The sequence below is a fragment of the Scyliorhinus canicula genome, chromosome 18 (genome assembly GCF_902713615.1).
Source record: "Scyliorhinus canicula chromosome 18, sScyCan1.1, whole genome shotgun sequence".
In the NCBI taxonomy this organism is placed as follows: Eukaryota; Metazoa; Chordata; class Chondrichthyes; order Carcharhiniformes; family Scyliorhinidae; genus Scyliorhinus; species Scyliorhinus canicula.
Genome location: NC_052163.1, coordinates 103,090,507 through 103,112,314, shown reverse-complemented (window position 1 = coordinate 103,112,314; position 21,808 = coordinate 103,090,507). Strand labels below are relative to the sequence as shown.

The 21,808-nt window shown below is 45.0% G+C and overlaps 1 protein-coding gene across 1 annotated transcript in view; it reads left to right on the top strand.

Moving 5' to 3' along the window:
• LOC119952993 (mucin-16-like) overlaps positions 1-17,636 on the top strand; it is an 83,326-nt gene extending 65,690 nt beyond the window's left edge. The window contains exons 88-97 of the mRNA XM_038776740.1: positions 1,921-2,090; positions 2,259-2,285; positions 4,413-4,573; positions 4,678-4,745; positions 7,672-7,841; positions 9,463-9,635; positions 9,852-9,919; positions 11,329-11,489; positions 15,328-15,440; positions 17,387-17,636. Coding sequence (XP_038632668.1) covers positions 1,921-2,090; positions 2,259-2,285; positions 4,413-4,573; positions 4,678-4,745; positions 7,672-7,841; positions 9,463-9,635; positions 9,852-9,919; positions 11,329-11,489; positions 15,328-15,440; positions 17,387-17,479 — 1,204 coding nt within the window. The 3' untranslated portion in view covers positions 17,480-17,636. The remainder of the gene's footprint in view (positions 1-1,920; positions 2,091-2,258; positions 2,286-4,412; positions 4,574-4,677; positions 4,746-7,671; positions 7,842-9,462; positions 9,636-9,851; positions 9,920-11,328; positions 11,490-15,327; positions 15,441-17,386) is intronic.
• The last annotated feature ends 4,172 nt before the right edge of the window (positions 17,637-21,808 follow it).

The following is a 21,808-nucleotide window of genomic DNA, read 5'->3' as shown; positions in this document are numbered from 1 at the left end:
TAGGAGCAATTTAGCATAGCTAATCCACCTGAACTGTTAGGTTAAGGGGTGGGGGGTTACGGGTATAGGGTGGATACGTGGGTTTGAGTAGGGTGATCATGGCTCGGCACAACATCGAGGGCCGAAGGGCCTGTTCTGTGCTGTACTGTTCTATGTTCTATGAACTGCACGTCTTTGGACTGTGGGAGGAAACCAGGGTATCCAAAGGAAACCCATGCAGACATGGGAAGAATGTGAAAACTTCACACAGACAGTCGCCTGAGGCCGGAATTCAACTTGGGTCCCTGGAGCTGTGATGCATCAGTGCTAACCATTGTGCCGCCCGTGCGATCTAACAGTACTTCTAGTATAGTGTTAGATCTCCTTGGACATTTTAGTTTCTTCTCTTCCAACGTGTCCAGGAAAACAGAGGCTGGAGTTCTCCGTTCCAGAGTAAGTGCTCACACCAGCGGATAGTCGGGCCTGGTCCCTGCTGGTGCTAAGAGAGGTGCTCATGTGCGAGTCACAATCCTTGGCCATGCAAATTTATGCAGGACGGAGAGTACACTGGTATCCATCAAAGTGTCGGTTTCGGGCCACCAATTTGAGCGGACAGCCCAAGACCAGCGACAGCCCCGCCCCCGCCTCACAATGCAAGTCCACCCTCCCCAACCCCCCCATGAGAAGGAGGGAATCCCCAACCCCCCCCATGAGAAGGAGGGAATCCCCAATTTGGACTTTAAGCTGATGGTGTAAGACTTCTTACTGTCCCCACCCCAGTCCAAACCTGGCATCTCCACATCATGACTGCTGATGAGCAGTCCAGTGAAAAGTCAGTTCAGCTAAGTGGTTTCACTTCCTCTTTTCTAACAGCAGAAAGCACTTAGCTGCTTTGATGGGCCAGCAGCTGTCAACCATAGCAAGAACATTTGTAAATATTAGGGTTAGCATCAAAGCAAGGTACTTGAAATGTATTCAAGCCTGAGGGAAAAGATAGATTAACAAGCCCCCTAACAGCTGTGTCTGAACTATTAAGCTGCCAATTACAGGCCAGTGAAAGGGTCCCTGTGAAATTGAACGGATGCCTCGAATTTCAAAGGATCTGTGGGGATTTGAAGCCTCTTCAAGTGGCATGGGCTTTTGAGGAAGCCTCTTACACTTCAAAATGCTGCAGTTTTAAAAGCTGAGGGAAAAGATGTTCGGGAAGGTAAAGTGTTCCTGCATTGATTCTTCACCCTTGATAACCCTCTTGTGACCCCTTCCGGTCCACCATGCCAGGGCTGCACTTAGCCATATCTACACCAATGCTAGCAGTGGATTTCCACTGTGGGAGTCGCAACAACCCGTTTTGGGGGGGGGGGGGGTTGGGGAAGAGGGGGCTAAAATCGGGCTTCCAGCCCATTAATTGCAGGACGGTAACTGCGCATGCGCGGGTTGGCGCCGGCCAACCTGCGCATGCGCGGTGACGTCATTTACATGGCGCCGGCCGCGTAATTTATGCGGTGCTGCTTTCATGCGGAGCCAATGCCAGGCGCGCGTAATTGACGTGGCGCCGCTCCTAGCCCCCTGGGGGTAGGAGAATAGGGGGCTAGGAGCGGCCTCCGATGCAGGAGTGAAACACTCCGGTTTTCACTCCGGCGTTGGCACTTAGTCTCCCGATGGGTGAATTTCGCCCCTGATGTCTGCTAACCTAATTTTGACATGATGGGATAAAAACCTGCCTGAGGCAATGCTGCAAAATGGGTGGTATCAGGTCAGCCGTTCATTATACATAGCATCTGATCTGGTGGATAATTCCATTGACTGCAATGGTCCCGAACGTCAGATGCTGAGTATTACAGGTGGCTGATCCAATAATGCTTATTTGGCAGCATCATCCAAAATTAATTTCTAATCCAATGTTTACTAACTCATTTAATGAACCATTTGTTTGTTTTTCAGATCAGCAAATGTTGACAGCACCAGCGTGTACTCAATCTGCACATTTGGAAATGATTCTACAGCTCAGGAGGTTAATAATGTTACTGTGTACCATGCGTTCAAGGACAACACAAAGGATATTTCCACTTTAGGGGCATATTCACTGGATAGCAACAGCCTCTACGTGAATGGTATTTAACATTTAAAGCATATGTTCTATTCCAATCAAGTTAATTTTAATTGAATGCATTGATCCAATTGAATCAAAGAGATTTAAGCAAACAAATAATTTTATTCCACTATTTAATAATGACATTCCATCTGCTCATTTGGTTTTAAACATATTTTTGATTTTTCAGGTTACCATGAATCAGCTCCTTTAGTCAGTGAGTATGAATTCTGTTTCATTACAGCCATACTAACATTGCAAATATTTTACTGAGCACCATTCGTAAGTAGTAAAATGCACTCACCTTATAAGTTGTTCAGAGCAAGCCATTTGTTGATGAACTATCCAATTGGTTAGTACTTCAGTACAAATATAGACCGGGAAGTGAAAGTGAATTGTTGCAATAGTGTCAGGAGCTGGAAGCTGATAGATGCCATCCGTACAGACCACTTTTTTATCCACTTGATAGCCTTGTGATCTTGCTTTTATTTCTTTTGAGGCCACTGGATTAAATAAAAATTATCTTTTAACACAAGGTGGTGTTAAATATTGCAAGCTTCAAGGATAATTTTTAATGCATATGATGCTGGCCTGTTCCAATTTATTTTTGATATGTTCTCATGAATACTCCTCCTGCCCTCCCTTTAGACGATCATCAATGGTATTTCACAAAGCGTTGGCAAGTTAATTGAGCCACGGTTATAGATTTTTGTTGCTAATTGTGGCTATAACTTCAATGTTTCTGCAGGTCCTTTAAACATTCACATGAACTTTGGCTATTTTATCTTCATTTCTTTTAAAATTTTGGCATATATCCACTGAGATTCAAATGTGAAAATCAATGACAGCAGGACTTTAGTGGGGCAGGACCTCTGTCTACCATCATCCTGCAATCGCGACCCCAAGTAATTTCATTAATTTGCCTGCTATGGCCACATGTCCAATACCAGTAGATGGCCTGTCTCAACTTGTATAGAACATCTGATCCACGATCTAGTGCACTGGACAAAGCAGTCCTTTCATTTAGAAATCACCTCTCGCAATCCTGGACACCAAAAAAGCATTGCGTCCCTTGCACCCGTCATGATATGCACTCATGCACATAATGAGATACGGACAGGCAGTGACAGACACCCAGTACAGCCAATCAACACACAGGACAGAACACAACCAATCACCAGGCAGAACACTAGAGGGTTGTCTCCCACTATAAAACACATGAGGTATCAACACTCTGCCTCTTTCCACTGGTGACAACTGTAGTGACAGTCAGGGTGTATATATCAGTTAGCACCTTCTACACGTGGCTCAGAGCTAGTCTGGTCTAGTTAGTTATAACAAGCACACTTAGATTAGTAGAGTGTCAAACCCACAGCGAACTGTGTGCACTGCTTCACAAGTTCAACAAAGCGTATTGAATTAACATCACAGTTTGGAGTCTACTTTCAAGTACAACTGCATCCAGTTGCAGTCCGTGTTACCCCAGGGTGAATAACATGACAGCACCCAGTGATGCTGAGGCACAGAGACTGGAAGTTTTGTTTGTGCCTATTTTTCTTTCTGACTCCACCCAAAATGGATGGACGGCACCTCTGCTTGAAAATCCCGAAAGTGGCATTGGGTGATGGGAAGCATGGTTCCTCAACCTGTCTGTGTTCCACCACAAAATTGAAGAGAAAATCTGGCTTTGTGCTACTTTAAATTGCTTAACAGATGTTCTGCTGATGCCTCACCCAGCTTCAACAGGCTGAGGAGATTCTATGCACTGCAGTTTATCATAAACCTCTGCAGACTGAGGGTCGTGGATTGAATAGAATCCACAAAGAAGCCAGATTTATTAACAGACTGGATTGAATGACTGTGTTTCCAAATTCATTAATAACTGTTCTACTTCCCAGATGATTTAATAGAATCAGGAATAAAATTACGCAGCTCTTTGTAAAATCACAGTTCTTTCACTACTGGAGAAATAATTGTGTATGTGCATATGTTTGTGTGCATGTCCATGTGGATATTTGCATAAAACGCAATGAAGCTGTGTTATTTAGTAAAATAAGTAAAAACCAAGGTGTCCAAATTTAAAATAAAGCAAAACCCATATTTTAACTTTAACTAAATGCATTCCGGGAAGTTGTTTTTTCTCACATCCTCCAATGGAGGGATAAAGCAAAATTAGATTTTTAACACAATAGTTTGCTGGGCAATGCTACAGACCAGAGGTTAATTGAGAAGGTTTCTGATTTTAATGACACAACTATTTGTTTTACAAGTAATTGGTAAAGTTAGGAAATGTTTTATAACAATGTATTGTATTCCCGGTGTAATTATTTACTCTTTCTTACAGCGGAAGCACCCATTGTGGTGGTAACATTACAACCAAATGAAAGGACAAGACCCAGTCATTTTAATGTCACTTTTACCATAGATAATCTGGCATTTACACCAAATTTACAAAATCTCAATTCCCCTGAGTATACAACTGCATCGGGAAATATCATTAGTTCGGTAAGTCTACAGCAGAATCATGAATTATTGATTGATATGAATCAGAATGTTTTGATCATGTGCTCCTCCATCTAAAACAGTTACTGTGGATTTTCTTCCTGTAGCTCAACAATCTGTACCAAAACAGCAAAATAAAGGAAACGTTTACTAATTGTGAACTTGTATCTTTCAGGTAAGACAATTTTCTATTGACTGCCCATTGTCTGTGTAGGATGTTTCTGAAGGGACATATTTTGAGAACTGCGGCACCTTTAATTAACATTTCAAAATGTTTAAATGAAAAAAACCCAGAAAATTCTGGAAGTTAGGAGGGTACTCATTATATTACAAAGACAGATATAGGTTGGCCGTTAAGGTGGAAAGACTATGTCAGACATAATGGGCGGGATTCTGCCGTAATCGTCGGGGTGGGCAACTCCGGTGTGAACCACTCCGGCGTCAAGCCGCCCCAAAGGTGCGGAAGCCCGCCCCGGAGTGGTTTGTGCCCCGCCGGCCGGCGAGAAAGGGGCTTGGCACCACGGCAACTGGCGCCAAAGGGCCTCCGCCAGCCGCCGCGTGTTGCCACATGTACAGGAGCACCAGCGTGTGCTGGCGTCAGCCCCGCACATGAACAGTGGGCTTTGTTTCCGCACCGACAATGGCGGACTGCTACAGCCGCCGGTGCGGAAAAATAGAGTGCCCCCAGGGCACAGGCCTGCCGGCGGATCGGTGGGCCCCGATCACGGGCCAGACCACCGTGGGGGCACCTCCCGGGGCCAGATACCCCCAAGAACCTCAGAGGCCACCCGCACCGCCAGTCCCGCCAGTAAGGGACCTACTCCAATTTCCGCCGGCGGGATTGGCAAAAAACGGGCGGGACTTCAGCCCATCGTGGGCCCGGGAATTCGGGCAGCCCCAGGGCCCATTGAGTCCCGCCGGTCCCCGCCATTCTCCGATTCATGCCGGGCCGATTTTTTTGGGGGGGCCGGAAAATTTGGAGGATGGCGGGGGCAGGATTCACGCCGACCCCCAGCGATTCTCCGACCCAGCAGGGGGGGTCGGAGAATCCCGCTCAATATATCACAGATGAACAGCATTTAAAAGATACACAGAAACATGCAAATAAACAAGAGAAGTGGAATAACATGAGAAGTGCTCAAGAGGTAAACAAAAGTTGGTTAAATGACTGAAACACCATTAACATGAGACAGTAGGAGCTGTTATGAAAGGAACAAGAGAAATTAAACACATTTACAAAATATAGGGAATGTGAAAGCAAGAAGTATATTTATCAAATCGCAAAGTTACTAAAGTCCTGATTTCTGTAAAAAGCCGAGCAGGAGGATAATGTGTGCTTTTCAAGCTTATGTGGAGCTTCATTGGGAGTGTAAAAAGCCAACTGCAGAGAGCTGTGAGATCAGGAAGAAGAAGGGACATGATATGGGACAGGAATCTCAGAGATACACTCCACAGAATGGAAGTGCTCAGCAACATGTTCACCTACAATTGAAAGTTTCAACTTACTAGATTTTTAAATGTTCCTAATATCCTAATAAAAAGTTAGGGACTATCGTTTAGAAAATTAATGTTGGTTATTTGCCTTTCAAAATCAGATTTTAGTGTATACCATACTGAGTTGCTCACTGTGCCATAGAATCCGCACAAGAGATATTTTTGGTGAAAATGATGTAGAGTTCATCTGCTGTCTAGTATTCTCAGCAATGAATATTCCTTCAACATAAGTGTAATTGTTCGAATGGCAACTGCATCAAAAGTAGCCACGTGTGTAATGTATCCATCTAATGATGAATATAGGTTTTGAAGATCTATGAAGATATGTTTATGACTCTTATGCCTGCCACTGAACCCTGCAGCTAACCCTGACAAGAATTTGTGCGAGTGAAAATTGCATACTGTTAATGTTACACCAGGTTCCAAATGAAGGAAATTTCTTTTTTTTCCAAAGAAATTGCCAATTACGGGGTAATTTAGGGTGCACACCTTTGGGTTGGGGGGGGGGGGGGAGTGAGACCCACGCAGACATGGGGGGAATGTTCAAACTCCACACGGACAGTGACCTGGGGCCGGGATTGAACCCAGGTCCTCAGCACCGTGAGGCAGCAGTGCTAACCATTATGCTATCGTGCCGCCCCTGAAATTCCTACCTTAGGGACTCCCTGTCCTAACTAACCACACCCTTACATTGGTGGCCTGATACGGGTAAATGCAAAGTCTTACATGGGAGTCTGCTGGAAGGAACATTTGTGGATTTTCAGGACAGCATCTTTGGAAAGAATCCTTAAGTCAGTGTCAGGAAAAGATTTTCAAAGCAACTTTCCTCTTGATACTTAAAATGTTCAAATATATGAAAAGAAATTGTCCGCAGCTTAATGTTTAACCAGAGAAATTGTAATACGACTGCTGATGTAACTGAACAGCTGATTTAGTTTCTACTCTTGAAGCTGCAAATCATGTTAACTTTTGCTCGTTTTCCCCAATTCTACCTCGGGGAAGATCATTTCATCATAGCGATTTGCATTTACATTTGTTATCCCATTATTAAAGTTATAAAGCTAATGCGCAGAGTGGACAGGGCAAACCCTTAATCCAACTCATTGCTAGCTCCAAAAATCAATTCATGGTCTCCACAAAAGAGACATACAAGATCAAAGGCATTGCACCTTATTTTGGGTTTGATCTGATGCTTGATTTTAGCCAAAACACCGAGCAACGAAGAAAAACGTTAACGGGGTCTCAGACAGCAAATGAAGGCTTGTCCGGGATTGGAACCCAGGAGCTCTCAAAAACTAACTCAACAAAAGACCCAAAGCAAGAATGATGCCGTTGGACCAACGAGCAGAGGACACAATTTGAGTTTCATATGCAATTGAAAATTCAATAGAAAAGTAGACAATACTCACTTCAACAGGCCATTTTTAATTTATCTATATTTTCTTCAGCATTTTTCTGAAATCATAATGACAATTTGTGATCTTAGATACTTTTCAAAAGATCTCTATGTATTCTTAATGCAAAATGGCTAGAAATACTATTATTTTAGTGCTAATAAATTAGTGATGTATTTGTAATGGTTTTCACTTTCTATTTTCTTTCAACAGCCCTGCAAATCAAGGAAGTTCCAAAGTTGAAACACAGTGTTCCTTTAAAAATAATCTGACTACTCCTGAAATTGATAAAGTCACTGCTTACAATGAGTTCAGAGACAATACTGCAAAAATCTCTGCATTAGGACCATATGCACTGAACAAAAACAGCCTTTATGTGAATGGTATGCACTGATTCAAACTAAGAGATGATTGAACTTGAAAAGCAAAACAAACACTGCAATTTATTCACAGTTTAAACTTAAAATTAGTTGCATCCAAATAGTTTTCAAAAGTTATGACACATGCAAAGCCCATAGCCACCAATGTGACAAAAGCAGTAGAAAATCCTCAATGGTTTAATGAATTTGCATCTTGATTATCATGAGAGCAGAAAAATAAAGGGTTATGTTATGGTTTGGAAAATAAAAAGACAGTCAGATTCCCACTTTTGGAAAAGTGAATTCATTTGTAATCTTGAAAGTAATACAATAATCTGCTCGCTGACACTCAGTTTTGGTGCACAAGGGCCACCCAACTCATGATCTCAATTCAGCCTTGGTTCAAACATGGACAAAAGAGGTGAACTCAAGAGATGAGTTGAGAGCGACTGCCTTTGATGTAAAGGCAGCATTTGACTGAGTGTGGCATCAAGGAGCCCTACCAAAAGTGAAGTCAACGGGAATGAGGGGAAATTCTCCATTGGTTGGAGTCACACCGAGCACAAAGGAAGACGGTTGTGGGGGTTGAAGGTCGATCATCTCAGTCCCGGGGTATCTTTGCAGTAGTTCCTCAGGATAGTGTCCAAGGCCCAACCCACAGCTGTTTCATCAATGGCTTTGCTTCCATCATAAAATCAGAAATGGGGATGTTCACTGATGATTGCACAATGTTCAGCCTTATTCATGACTCCTTAGATACTGAAGCAGTCCATGTCCATATTCAACAAATTCAGGACAATATTCAGGCTTGGGCTGACATATATGATGTTACTTTCATACTACACAAGTGCCAGGCAATGACCATCTCCAACAAGAGAGGATCTAACCATTGCCCCTTGACATTCAATGGCATTATTATCACTGAAACCTGCACTATCAACATCCTGAGTTTCACCATTGACCAGAATCTGAATTGGACTAGCCATATGAATACTGTGGCTACAATAGCAGGTCAAAGGGTGGGAGTTCTGCAACAGTAAACTCACCTCCTGACTCGCAAAATCTGAACACAGTCGGAAAGGCACAAGACAAGAGTGTAATGGAATACTCTCCACTTACCTGGATGAGTGCAGCTCCAACAACACTGAAGAAGCCAAACACCATCCAGCAGCCTGCTTGACGAGCAGCTCATCTGCCACCTTCATGATTCACTCCCTCTAGTGCCAGCAGTGTGTACCATCTGCAAGATGCACTGCAGAAACTAATCAAGTCTCTTTCAACAGCACCTAGAAGGACTAGGGCAGCAGATACATGGAAACACCACAACCTTCAAGTTCACCTTCAAGTCACATACTGTCACACACTGACCTGGAACTATATTGCCTTAACTTCACTGGTGCTGTGTCAAAATCCTGGAACTCCCTTCCTCAGAGCACTGTGGGTGTTCCCACAACACATGGACTCCAATGGTTTAAAACAAGCAGCATAGCACCATCTTCTTTAGCACAGTTACAATGGGCAATACATTCTGGCCCAGGCAGAAAATGCCACATCCTCCAAGCAAATATTTGTAAAAGAAAATTAAGATCTTCAATTATAAGTGAAACTCTGGGGAAGAGATTTACATTTCACATCTTAATTTCAGGTTATCAAGAATTGGGAACAACTACAACACCAACTATATCTTTACCTTTAGTCCGAGAAGGAGACTTGCTTTTTGAGCTTAACTTCACAATAATAAACAGAAATTTTACTGAAGCATTAAATGACCCGAATTCTCCAGAATATCGAAGCATTGGTGCCAATGTTACCAAAATGGTAAGGATTAGTTTCTAGTCACTGCTTGAACTTTAAACTTGTTGCACAGAAAACCAAATGCAATAGTTACTATATATTCTGAGTGAACTGTTATTTTTTTTATAGCTGTATTTTTCTGAAAAATCATCTTTACGAACCTTCAATACTTTGTTCGATTGATAGCACATTTTTTGAAAGCCACGCAATCTGTACATCACTATTATTAATGTTTTTCAGCTTGAGGAATTGTATAGAAAAAGCTCATTAAAGGATAGCTACCGCATCTGTAAAGTTACAGGACTGAGGTGAGATGATGTTCTTTGCCTGTAAGGCACTATGGAGGTATGGATTGAGCACCTTTTCAGAATCCAAGTCTGATTTATGAACTATGTTTATTATACAATTGTTCAACATGAGCTTGGAGCTAAATTCAATCATAGTAATTATGACAAAGTGACAACCTTTTGCAGTTAAACAATTCCACAGGTATATAGAGTTTAAGATAGTTTCTGATTCAGTATGCCCTGTGATCTGTGTCAAATGTGAGGAGGGATTCTCTGGCCTCCCAGCTGTGTGTCTCTCGCTGGCGTCGGGATTTTCTGCTCCCACCGCTGTCAATTGGAATTCCCATTCAACCCACCCCATGCCGGAGAGAAACCCACGGATGTTGGTGCGCTGCTGGCAAGGACCATGGAATCCCGCCAGCAGCGAATTCCTGGAGAATTCCAGCCGTAGTATGAAGACGTCAAAATTAGATCCGGAATATAGAACATAGAACAGCACAGCACAGAACAGGCCCTTCGGCCCTCGATGTTGTGCCAAGCAATGATCACCCTACTTAAACCCACGTAACCCGTATACCCGTAACCCAACAATCCCCCCATTAACCTTACACTACGGGCAATTTAGCATGGCCAATCCACCTAACCCGCACATCTTTGGACTGTGGGAGGAAACCGGAGCACCCGGAGGAAACCCACGCACACACAGGGAGGACGTGCAGACTCCACACAGACAGTGACCCAGCCGGGAATCGAACCTGGGACCCTGGAGCTGTGAAGCATTGATGCTAACCACCATGCTACCGTGAGGCCCCACAGTAATATGTCTTACTGTGCTGTAGTGTTCTGGATTCCTGCATAATAAAACTGTGCACATTACAAATAAATTATTATTATACTTCTTGAAAATGTACAAACATTTTGAAATCAATGAGATATGTTCATAGAATCATAGAATCCTGACAGTGCAGAAGGAGGTCATTCAGCCCATCGGGTCTGCATCGACCTACTGAAAGAGCACCCTACCTAGGTCCACTCCTCCGACCTTTCCGCTTAAACCATCACCCCATCTAACCTGCTTGGACACTAAGGGACAATTTAGCAAGGCCACTCCACCTACCCTGCACAGCTTTGGACTGTGGGAGGAAAACGGAGCACCGGAGGAAACCATGCAGATACAGGGAGAATGTGCATATTCCACACCCAAGGCCGGAATTGAACCCAGGTCCCTGCTGCTGTAAGGCAACAGTGCTAACCACTGTTCTGGTGATTCAAACACAACTTGATATGTAGACATTGGTAACATATATTGAATGCCTGAATCTTAAATCGTACATTGGATCATTATGAGTCAGCTCACGTTATACTGCTAATTTAGGTAATGAATGGTTTCCTTCCACAATCAATCAGTTTTCTTTCATTCTTCCCAATAGAATTGGATCAGTTCAAGTTATTTGCAACTGTTACTTCGACCCAACTGCTGCAAGTGAAGCAGTGACGGCAGAACAAGTCAAAACAGAATTTGCCACTGGAACAAATGGGACAAAGTTGCTTGGAAACACCTACCAGTTGCGAAGTAACAGTTTGGCAGTGGGTAAAGTATCAACTTTACTTGGATTCATTTTCAAAGTTTCCATCATAAACATGAACTGACAATAAGCAAGGCTGGTGCACTCTTGTACAGAAAGTGGACAGAAATAATTTTCTCTTTGGGGGAGGTGGTGTTTAACAGGATCGTTCCTGTCAAGAGGACCTAATTTTGAGTTTGGCTCCAATTAATGGGTTTTTACAGCGTAGGTGATGATTATAGATTCTTCGTACAGGCACGTTTGGTCACCGAGGGTGAGATTCTAAGGAAAGATTCCAGCAATAATCATTGGTAAAAATAACTTTTAGCTTTTCAAGTTTTGAGGTCATGGGAATTAGCAAGGAACATTTCTTTTGCAAATTTTGTTCTTCATCTCTTAAGTATCAAGCCTGCCAACAAGCTTTTTAAAATGTGAAATTCCGGTGACAGTGGTGGGATGCCCAAAATGTTGAATTACATTTAATTGTAGAAAATATGTATTTTCCGCGCTACTATTTTGAGGAAAAACAAATCCAAAATTATTTTAAACTGAGCATCTACAATCTAGCAGCAGTGTACAGCAGGAGTCAGGTTGATGATCTAACTTCTCACCTACTGAGAATGAAAAGTGTGAGAACACCATCCAGGAGGTAGTATGAGGCTACTCGGTTTTCACATCTGGTGCAGTTACTTTGCACCAAAATGAGTTTTTTCTTTCGTCTGTTTTGCCCAGATTTTGCAGTTGCAACAATGGTGAGGCTATTAGCAGACGCTGTCATTAAACAGCAACTTGCAGCTACTGCATATGTGGAGTTAAATGCAGAAATCAAGAAGTCCGATCGCCCTGCTCCTCCACAAGCTGGTATCGCATTGAGAAACTCGGCATTCAAATACATTGGAGTCCTTACATGACGGACACCCACTCAGCAAAAAACAAACGGTTCATTTTTAATGGTGCAATAAATCTTCATCACTGCCAATCAATCACAATAGCATCAAAAGTAACCTAATTTTTACAAAATTGAGGTGGAATTCTGTGGAGTTAAGGGGCCTCACTAGCCAACTGGAGAGCTGGCGAGAGACCCACTTGCTTCTTTTGGGATGGCACTACGTGCTATCAGGCAGTTGATAGACAAGAGGCAGGTCTTCCCCAAAGATCAGGATCCCAGGAGTAGTGGTCACACCCACCTAATGCTGCCAGCCAATCGGATGCCATCAGCCCATTAGCTCAGCAGCATCACCGGGGAGATGGCCACCACTCCCTCTGGAGATAACAAACAGGCTGCACAGATTTACTTTTCTTGCTCCCCGCAAGATCATGAGGATATTTTGTGAACCCCCTGCCCTTTTGTTTAGAATTTAACGTCTTCCCCTGTGGTGGGTTCAGTAGCAGGGGCATGTAATCATACAGGAGGGTGGCAGGTAGGAATCCCGCTGCCTTCCCTTCTTTGTCCCAATAAAGGCCCATGGAGGGAAGTCCTCTGGACAGCCTTCATACCCTGCCACTAGTTGAGGCCATTAAGTGGGCAATTGATGCCCCCTTAGGGCATCAGCTGTTATTAATGCAGCTGCGGGCAGGTGACTCACCATAAGAGGAGTCCAAAATGTTCCGTGGTTACTTGTGGCCGTCCAGAAAGGTCCCTCATTCAAAGATTCTCAGTGTATGATCAAGGGATCAGGCATTTAGAAGTGTAGCCTGCTGAGATCCATCCTCATGCCCTTTTCCCTAATTTTGTGCCCCGCCCCAATGGCTGGGAAACCTGCAGGGTGTACCATAGAACCATAGAATTCCTACAGAGCAGAAGGAGGCCAATTGGCCAATTGAGTCTGCACCGACCCTCTGAAAGAACACCCTAGCTAGGCCCACTCCCCTGCCCTATTCCTGTAGCCTAACCGGTACATCCCTGGACACTTAGGAGTAAATTTAGCATGGCCAATCCATCCAACCTGCACATTTTTGGACTGTGGAGGAAACTGGAGCACCTGGAGGAAACCCACACAGACACAGGGAGAAAGTGCAAATGCCATACTCACATCCTGACTCTGCAAAGCCTGTCCACCATCTACAAGACAAAAGTCAGGAGTCTAATGAAATACTGTCCACTTGCCTGGATGAGTGAAGCTACAAAAACACTCAAGAAGCTTGACATCATCCAGGATAAAGCAGGTAGCTTGATTTGCATGCCATCCACAAACATTCATTCCTTCCATCACAAACACACAGGGCGGGATTCTCTCATCCCGCGGCAGAGTGTCCATGTCGTCGTAAACGCCGTCGCGTTTTACGACGACGTGAACGGGCCGCTCCCAGGACTAATTCTGGCCCCTACAGGGGGCCAGCACAGCTGCCGATCCCGGCATGAACTGGGCGCAGCGGGATCCGCGCATGCGCAGTGGCGCCAGCACCAACGCGTGCATGTGCAGTGGCCTCTTTCCACTCGCCGGCCCCGACGCAACATGGCACAGGGCTACAGGGGCCGGCGCGTAGGAAATGAGTACCCCTGCCAGAGAGGTGGGCCCCGATTGCGGGCCAGGCCGCATTGGAGGCCCCCCCCCGGGCCGGACCCTCCCGTCGGAGCGGCGTGGCCCGTTCACGGGGATTCTCCAGCCCGGCCCTGGGCTGAGAGAATCCCGCCCACAGTGTTATCTACACTGCAGGAACTCACCTAAGCTCCTGAGACAACACCTTTAAAACCCACAGCAACTATGCTCCAGAAGGTCAACAGTCATATGGAAATAGCACCACCTGGAGGTTCACCTGCAAGCTACACACCATCCAACTCGGAAATATATTGCCGTTCCTTCAGTGTCACTGGGTCAAAATCCTGGAACTCTCACCCTAACAGCACTGGGGGTGTACCTACATCACATGGACTGCAGCAGTTCAAGAAATCAGCTCACCACCAGCTTCTCAAGAGCAATTAGGGATGGTCAATAATTGCTAGCCGAGCCAGTTTCGCCCACAAGCCAAGAATGAATACTAAAAATTATAAATACCAACAGCAGCTACTTCCTCCCCAGTGGTACTGCCTGCAAGAGCTGCTGGCCTCTGATTGGGTAGCAGCTCTCAGAAGGCAAGACTTGTACCGCCGTGGTCCTTGATTCCAGGGAAATACCTGAGTACCTTTTTGAAATAGGTGGCAAGGATCTCTGCGCGATCCCCGTCGTCTCCATTACCAACGTTTCAGTGGAAATTGTTGCACAGAGAATCAGGACTAAGCTTTGGCAGCTTTTTAAATTAAAATACTTCTGAAGTGCTGAGACAGCACCTCAAGATGAAGAGGCCTCCAATTGACCCTCCTGCTTCAAGAGCCCAGCCAGTATTCTTGACTGAATGGACAGCCAGTGCTCTGACTACGAATAAATAAATAAATAATCTTTATTGTCACAAGTAGGCTTACATTAACACTGCAATGAAGTTACTGTGAAAAGCCCCCAATTGCCACATTCCGGCACTTGTTCATGTACTGAGAGGGAGAATTCTAAATTCTTCATCGGTACGGGAATTGAACCCGCGCTGCTGGTCTTGTTCTGCATCACAAACTAGCTATCTAGCCCACTGAGCTAAACAGTCTAAATCAATGTTGACTGCCTGCTCCCGACATCGTGCAGGGTCGGGACCGGCTTGTCATCTGGGCTTGAGGAGGTTATCTCGACGCAAAATGGGAATGCTGCCTTCTGTCTCGGATTCCGGATTTCCTTAACTGGCCCTGCTGAAAGTTCAAGATTGCAGAACTCCCTCAGGTTTTTCCAAATCGTTATATACCTGGGCTAAACATCGCACATGAATTTAAATTCTGATACCTCACAGGGAGATACATTATTATTCAATTACATTTCACTGTTCTATATTTATTTTATGCAGAAGCTAAAGCACCCGTCTCCACTGACAACATAGAAATACCATATTGGGGAATCTTGCTGATTGTGCTGGGCATACTGATCGTTCTGTTTTTGATCTTCATCTTAGGTTTATTGGTAAGTAGAGCTGATTTTTCAGTATTGTGCAGATTCTCACTACAGTGCTGGGGTCCATGTGCAACAGATAATGCAAACTATTTAATCAAGTGTACGACCAAGGCCAGTGTGGAGCCATGGTATTTAAGATCATGGATCAAATTAGTCACTAGGGTCACACTTGAACATTGAGTTCGGTACATGACAATCTTACAAATGAATAGGTTATTTCAAGAAAAGCCTGTTCTTAATATGAAACAAAAATAAAGTGCTGAAAAGGTCAGTCGATGCCTGTGAAGAGTAAAGGTCATTGTTCCAGGAAGAGGTTTCTTTCAGAAGTGGAGACAAAGGCATGATTCAGTCACCGTGTTGTGCCCGACATGGAGCCGGGCGCAATGGGGGATTCCTGAAGCAGCCCAAAATCGTCTTCAGGCCAGGCCAATCACGAGTCACCTAACTCGCTACACCCGGCGCTATCTGGATCACGCCCTCGCTGGGCATGATCTAGAGAATGAAATTTAAATGAGCCATGAGGCTCATTTAAATATATTGCTTCCGCATTCACTTGGCACCCAGGAGACAACAGCCATGCCTACAAGGCCTCAGCTGAGAGCCAATTAGCAATGGTTTCCACAAGCATGGATCAGGTACATTGGCAGCTCAGGGGATCTGCTGAGTGGCTGGGGCTGGGCAGGGTAGTACCCTGGTACTCACCCTGGCAACCGGGCCTTCTGCCAGTGCCACCCTATTGATTCCCCCAAGCAGAGTTTGCAATGTGATTGCCGGGGCCTTCCCCTTTGGCCACCTGAATTTTTATTTTTATTTCCCTGTGTTGTGGTGGACCTCTTCCAACTAACCACAGTGGACTCGGGGACAGGTTACAATAGTTTATTCATGATTCAATCATGGAGTGTACTACCCCAGAGAAACCTAAAAACCAACACTCTTCCTTAATACAGTGCTCTAATACTGCACTCTCCTAATACAGCTCTCTCCTCGAAGTCACGATACACACTGTTTATATATTTATTCAGTACACAGAACATTGTTTAAAATTCCGATCTTGTCCACATAGGTTTATTATTAAGCCTTCACCCAAAAGCAGGGCTGCTATCTGATCCTAACTAGAGACTTATTATCTGACACAAACAACCAAGTCCTGCTGGAGGGTTCTTGCTGATCTCAGATGCTTCAGGGTGTGTAAAGTTTCCGCAGGGCATACGTATTTAAGTAGCATGCACTCTTTACTCTTGCCCTCCTTTTACTAAATCTATGCATTTACCCCAACACTTGTCTGAGGGCACCTCCATTGTGAGGCATCCCAAAGCCTCCGGCCTGCCTAAGCAGTGCCCTCTTTTCCTGGATGCACTGCTGAGGCTTCAGGACTGCTGGTCCTCTGACCGGGTCAGGAGCATCAGGAGCTTGTCCACCATCTCTAATTAAAATCTCTGAGCCGGTTCCACTGCCAGCAAATGTGAGCTTGCGTCCCGTTATTCACCTAATGCCAGGGTACTGAAACCAATGGTAAAATTCAGCCTATGTATTTTGTGTCACAGCAAATTCTTCTTTTTTACTAAATTTAGAGTACCCAATTATATATATTTTTTCCGATTAAGGGGCAATTTAGCGTGGCCAATCCACCTAACCTGCATATCTTTGGGTTGTGGAGGTGAAACCCACACACATGGGGAGAATGTGCAAACTCCACACGGACAGTGACCCAGGCCTGGGATTCCAAAGCGGATTCTCAGTGCCGCAGTCCCAGTGCTATCCATTGCGCCACATGCCGCCCATGTCACAGTAAATTCAACCATACAATCTTAAAACTATGACCTGTAGAATGCAGCACAATAATCCACGTTAAAAAAAAACTGTACCATCACAAAATGTTATCTATAGAATTTATATAGCGTTGTGTAATAAGTGACAATATCTGAAATTTTAACATAAACATTTCAATCTTTCAGATTGCATTATGTCTGAAAAAGAAGTATCATGGATCTTACAACACATTACAAAACCCTGCTGGAACCTACATACCACATCAGAAATACTTCTGATCAAAAAATATTACCTGTATAAAATTTAGAGTGCTTAAAGTCTAAGAAAATGACCGTCTTTATGTAGTTGTTATGTAATATTAGGTTCAAAATTGAGGATATGCAAAAGAAAAATGCATAATAAAACATAAACAGTGATTGCTACAACTATCAGGCAGAAATAATGGTTTCAAGCCATTAAATATTTTAAGAAGAAATGAACTAAATTGTCATAAATAAACCTATATAACTAAATTAGATATACTGCCAGGGATTTGGCGCTCCTGCTCACACCAGGCATTAATGGCTATTCACGGCGAATGCGAATGGGAGGCGCAAAATCTCACGACAGGCCCAAATCTTGTTCTGTCGGCAGGATGTCCCGTTCTGATTATCCATGCCAGCTACCACTGTTGTAAAGGGATTCCCGACGTTCTATTAGAATAAACTTAAATCTAATTATCACCCCTCTGCGCTTGATAATTAACCCCGTTACATAATCCACTCCAACTGGTCTCCCACAGTGTGCCCCTGCACAGGTGAGAGCATCGCCCAGGGTGGGGGTAGAGGAGACGGTGATGTACGGCAGTAACCTGACACTGGGGGCAATGCCGGATTGGGGGAGTGGGGTTGTTGCGAGATTGGAGGGGATCCTATTTTTACCTTCGCAGACCAAGACATCTTTTAAAAGTGGCGCCTCGATGTTTAAAAAAACGAAGTTGCTCTAATTGTGCCCACCCTGCCAGTATGACATTATGGGACCCCCCTACCCTTTGGATAGTTTTTCTCAGTTGCTGGCATTATGGCGGAGAAACCCACCATTAGGCTCAGTGGCTTCAATGACGCTTTACTGCCCATGCAACTCTGCCTCACAAAAGAAAAGTTCCACTTGTTATACTATTCAAGTATATACTATTCAAGATTTGTCTTGGTTCTTTTATGTATTGCTGATTGACTCAGTGTAAATGACCTTATAACCAGGAAGTAATCAACTAAGGCGTTTTATTGTTGTGCTGTCATTGCTCATTTCACTTTTCTTATTTGGCATATTCCAATAAAAGAACACAGACTTCAGATCTTCTACATTCTACAGGGATCCATTTAAAAGTTGACTTGGAGTACAGCGCACAAGGAATTATAGAATTCTTAAAGTTAAACAAGATACTGTCAGTGACAAATGTTTGAATGTTTCTGAATTTTAGGTCATTCATGTGTAGCAGTTGCATTAACTTATTGCCACCAGTCTGATGTCTTCCACATTATTTGAAATGTCATAGTTGTCTATTATCTTTGCACAATCTTCAAAGATAATGACTATTAATGTTGTGATCCATTAGCTCAATTATATATTTATATCAAACTATTTAAAATAATTTAGATGACATAAATAGATGAAAGTATTTATAAACCTTATTTTTCTGGGAGCTTAACATTTACAAAGTACTCTATTTTTGTAAGTCATTGGACATAATGAAATCCAAGAATAAACTATGATTTGTAGCATTTTCTTATTTTCTTTTGTTGCAAATTTCAATTTCATAAGTCACATGTCTAAGAGAATAACTTGTAGGTTCAGGTATATAATTTTTAAGTTGGAGGATAAAGTGTTAAATGTAAGACAAATGGACAATCCTGATTGTGAAGCAGGTAATAATTAATGTCAATGCAACTCAAACTTGAAGTTAAGTATACATAAAACCTCATGGGCAAGATTCTCAGTATCTGAGAATAAGCGTCGATGCCAATGCAGAATTCGTGAATTTCACAGCGAAAAACTGGCATCACACCTGGACCAATTTTGCTACTATTGAAGGGCTAGGACCAGTGCCGTTTGGACACAATCGATTCCAATGAAAAATGTTGCTGGATTCGTTGGGTTCGTGATTAACACTCGGGAGGCTGACAAGCTGCAGCCGCATATACATTACAATCCCCACACACACATATCCCAGCCAACAAGATGGCACTGGTTGTGCTGGAGCCCGTCCATCCCACTGATGGGTCAGCTGGGTCCAGAGGGCACCCAAGGGGCCACCTATACGACCCATAGGACTACGTTCAAAGTGGACTGTTAGCAGTATGCGCAGCTACATGGTGGCCTTGCTGGCTGTGGCAATGGTGTTCCGTGACCGGAACCCACACCTCCCCTCCTGGCCACCCCCACTACTCCCCCAGCCCTGGCAGAAGTCTTCTGGCCAGCGGCACAGCTGTATGGTGATGTTGGGCACTTTCCGTACCCCCTCTCTTTCCCTCAACAGCCGCCATGCCAGTTTCACAATTTTTAAAAACAGGGTGGGAGGGAGGGGCTGGGCTGGGCTGGGTGCAGATGGGGCGCGGGGCAGGTGGGGGATGGGGCGGGGGCAGGGAGGGGCGGATGGGCGGATGGTGGGGGTTGTCAATGGCCGGGCTCCAGGTCGGACCCCGTACATTTCCCTGGTACCCCACCTTGCCCCCTCGCCCAAACCCCGCATCCCGTCCATCCTAAGGGCTTGGTGGGACTCGCATGCAGGGATCTCCCATGTGGACAGTGGAAAGTGCTACCATAGGCAGGAGTCAGACATTGTCATGGAAGAATCACGGCCGGGGTTGTGGGTAGGATGGGTGGTCTTGGGAGAGGGTTGTCGGCTGGGGGGGCGACTAGGGGGTGGTGGTACGGGGGAGGGATGTTTGTGCTGTCAGCCATCCCCCTAGTCGGTGACTCTGCAGGCGATTAGAGCGTCCCACGCATGCCGGCTCAGGCGCACATGTTGTGCAGCCTCCTATGCCTATCCATACCCCCTGCCCTGCCCATTCTGACCCTCTTCTGCATCTCCCTCATCAGACAAGGCCTGGCATTCATTCCCCTCATCCAGCACATCACTCTGCTGGGTGATGTTGTGGAGGACGCAGCAGGCCCCCACAATGTGGGAGACTCTCCTACTGCTATACCGGAGGGCCACTCCAGTGCGGTCCTGCCACATGAACCACAGCTTCAGGATGCCGAAGCACTGCTCGATCATACCCCTGGTCGCGGCATGGGCGTTATTGTAGCAGTTCTCCATATCGATCTGTGGCCTCCGGATTGGCGTCATCAGCCATGACCGCAGTGGATAGCCCCTGTCATCCAAAAGCCAACTCCTCAGCTGAGGGTGCGCCTCGAACGTGTAATGAACCATTGAGTGTGCCAGGATGAAGGCACTGTGCACACTGCCCGGGTATCAGGGGCAAACATGAACGATGTGCAGAAATGGTCATACACCAGCTGCACGTTCGCCGAGTGGAATTCCTTTCGGTTTGTGAAGAGCTGCCAATCATGGGCCCGTGCTCGTAGAGGATTGATCACCCGCTGGACCTGGGTTAACCCAGTGATGGCTGTGAACCCCACAGCCTGGGCATCCTGAAGGGCTCAATCCACATTGAATTTGATATATTGTGCCGAGTGGGCATACAGGGCCTCCATTATGGTGCCGATGCAACTGTGCACCAAGATCTGTGATATCCCAAACCGGTCCCTACTCGGTGCTTGGAAGGACCCCATGGCGTAAATGTTCATGGCATCCATCACCTTCATGGCCACTGCGATTCCAGGTGCGCCATTTTCTGGCAGGCATGTCACACAGCCCCCTGTTCAGCCAGAGTTATCGACGACATGCCCGGTCAGGCAGGTCTTCGAATGATATGTGTGGTGATATGCATCACATTAAATACACTACGATGATGTAAACACTAGAGGGAGCACCAGAGACGTCATGACATGCAGACATACAGCTAATCAACACATAGAATAGGACACGACCAATGGGCAGTCAAGACACCCAGAGGTGACACTACCACAAGGGGGCATTACACAACCCATATATAAGGACAGGGCACACATGCTCTGTCTCTTTCCACAGATGACATTTAGAGAGTAGGACAAGGGCAGATCAGAAGCATCACACCCACCACATGGCTTAGAGCAGACTGGTTAGTTAGACTGAGTTACTACAGCAAGATTAGCAGGAGAGTCGGACTCATAGAGAACCGTGCTCATGGTTCAATAAATCACATTGAACTTACTTCAATGTCTGGAGTATCTGTTGGTCAAAGCTGCATCGAGTTGCAGCCTGTGTTATCCCAGAGCATATAACACAACAATAGGGGCTGCCGGTACACACGAGGCCTTATGCGGCGCCTCCTTCCCACCTCCTCCTCAGCCTGTTGGGTGGTTGGCTCTCCATTCTCATGGCTGCCTCCTGTTAACTGTGGCAGGTTCCACTACTGAAGCTTCCTCCCCAAGCAGCTCCTGCTTGTACAACCTCAGAGCATCCCCTAGAGCTGCATCGGCCAGGATAAAAGCCATCATTCCTGACTGGATTCCAAATTTCATAG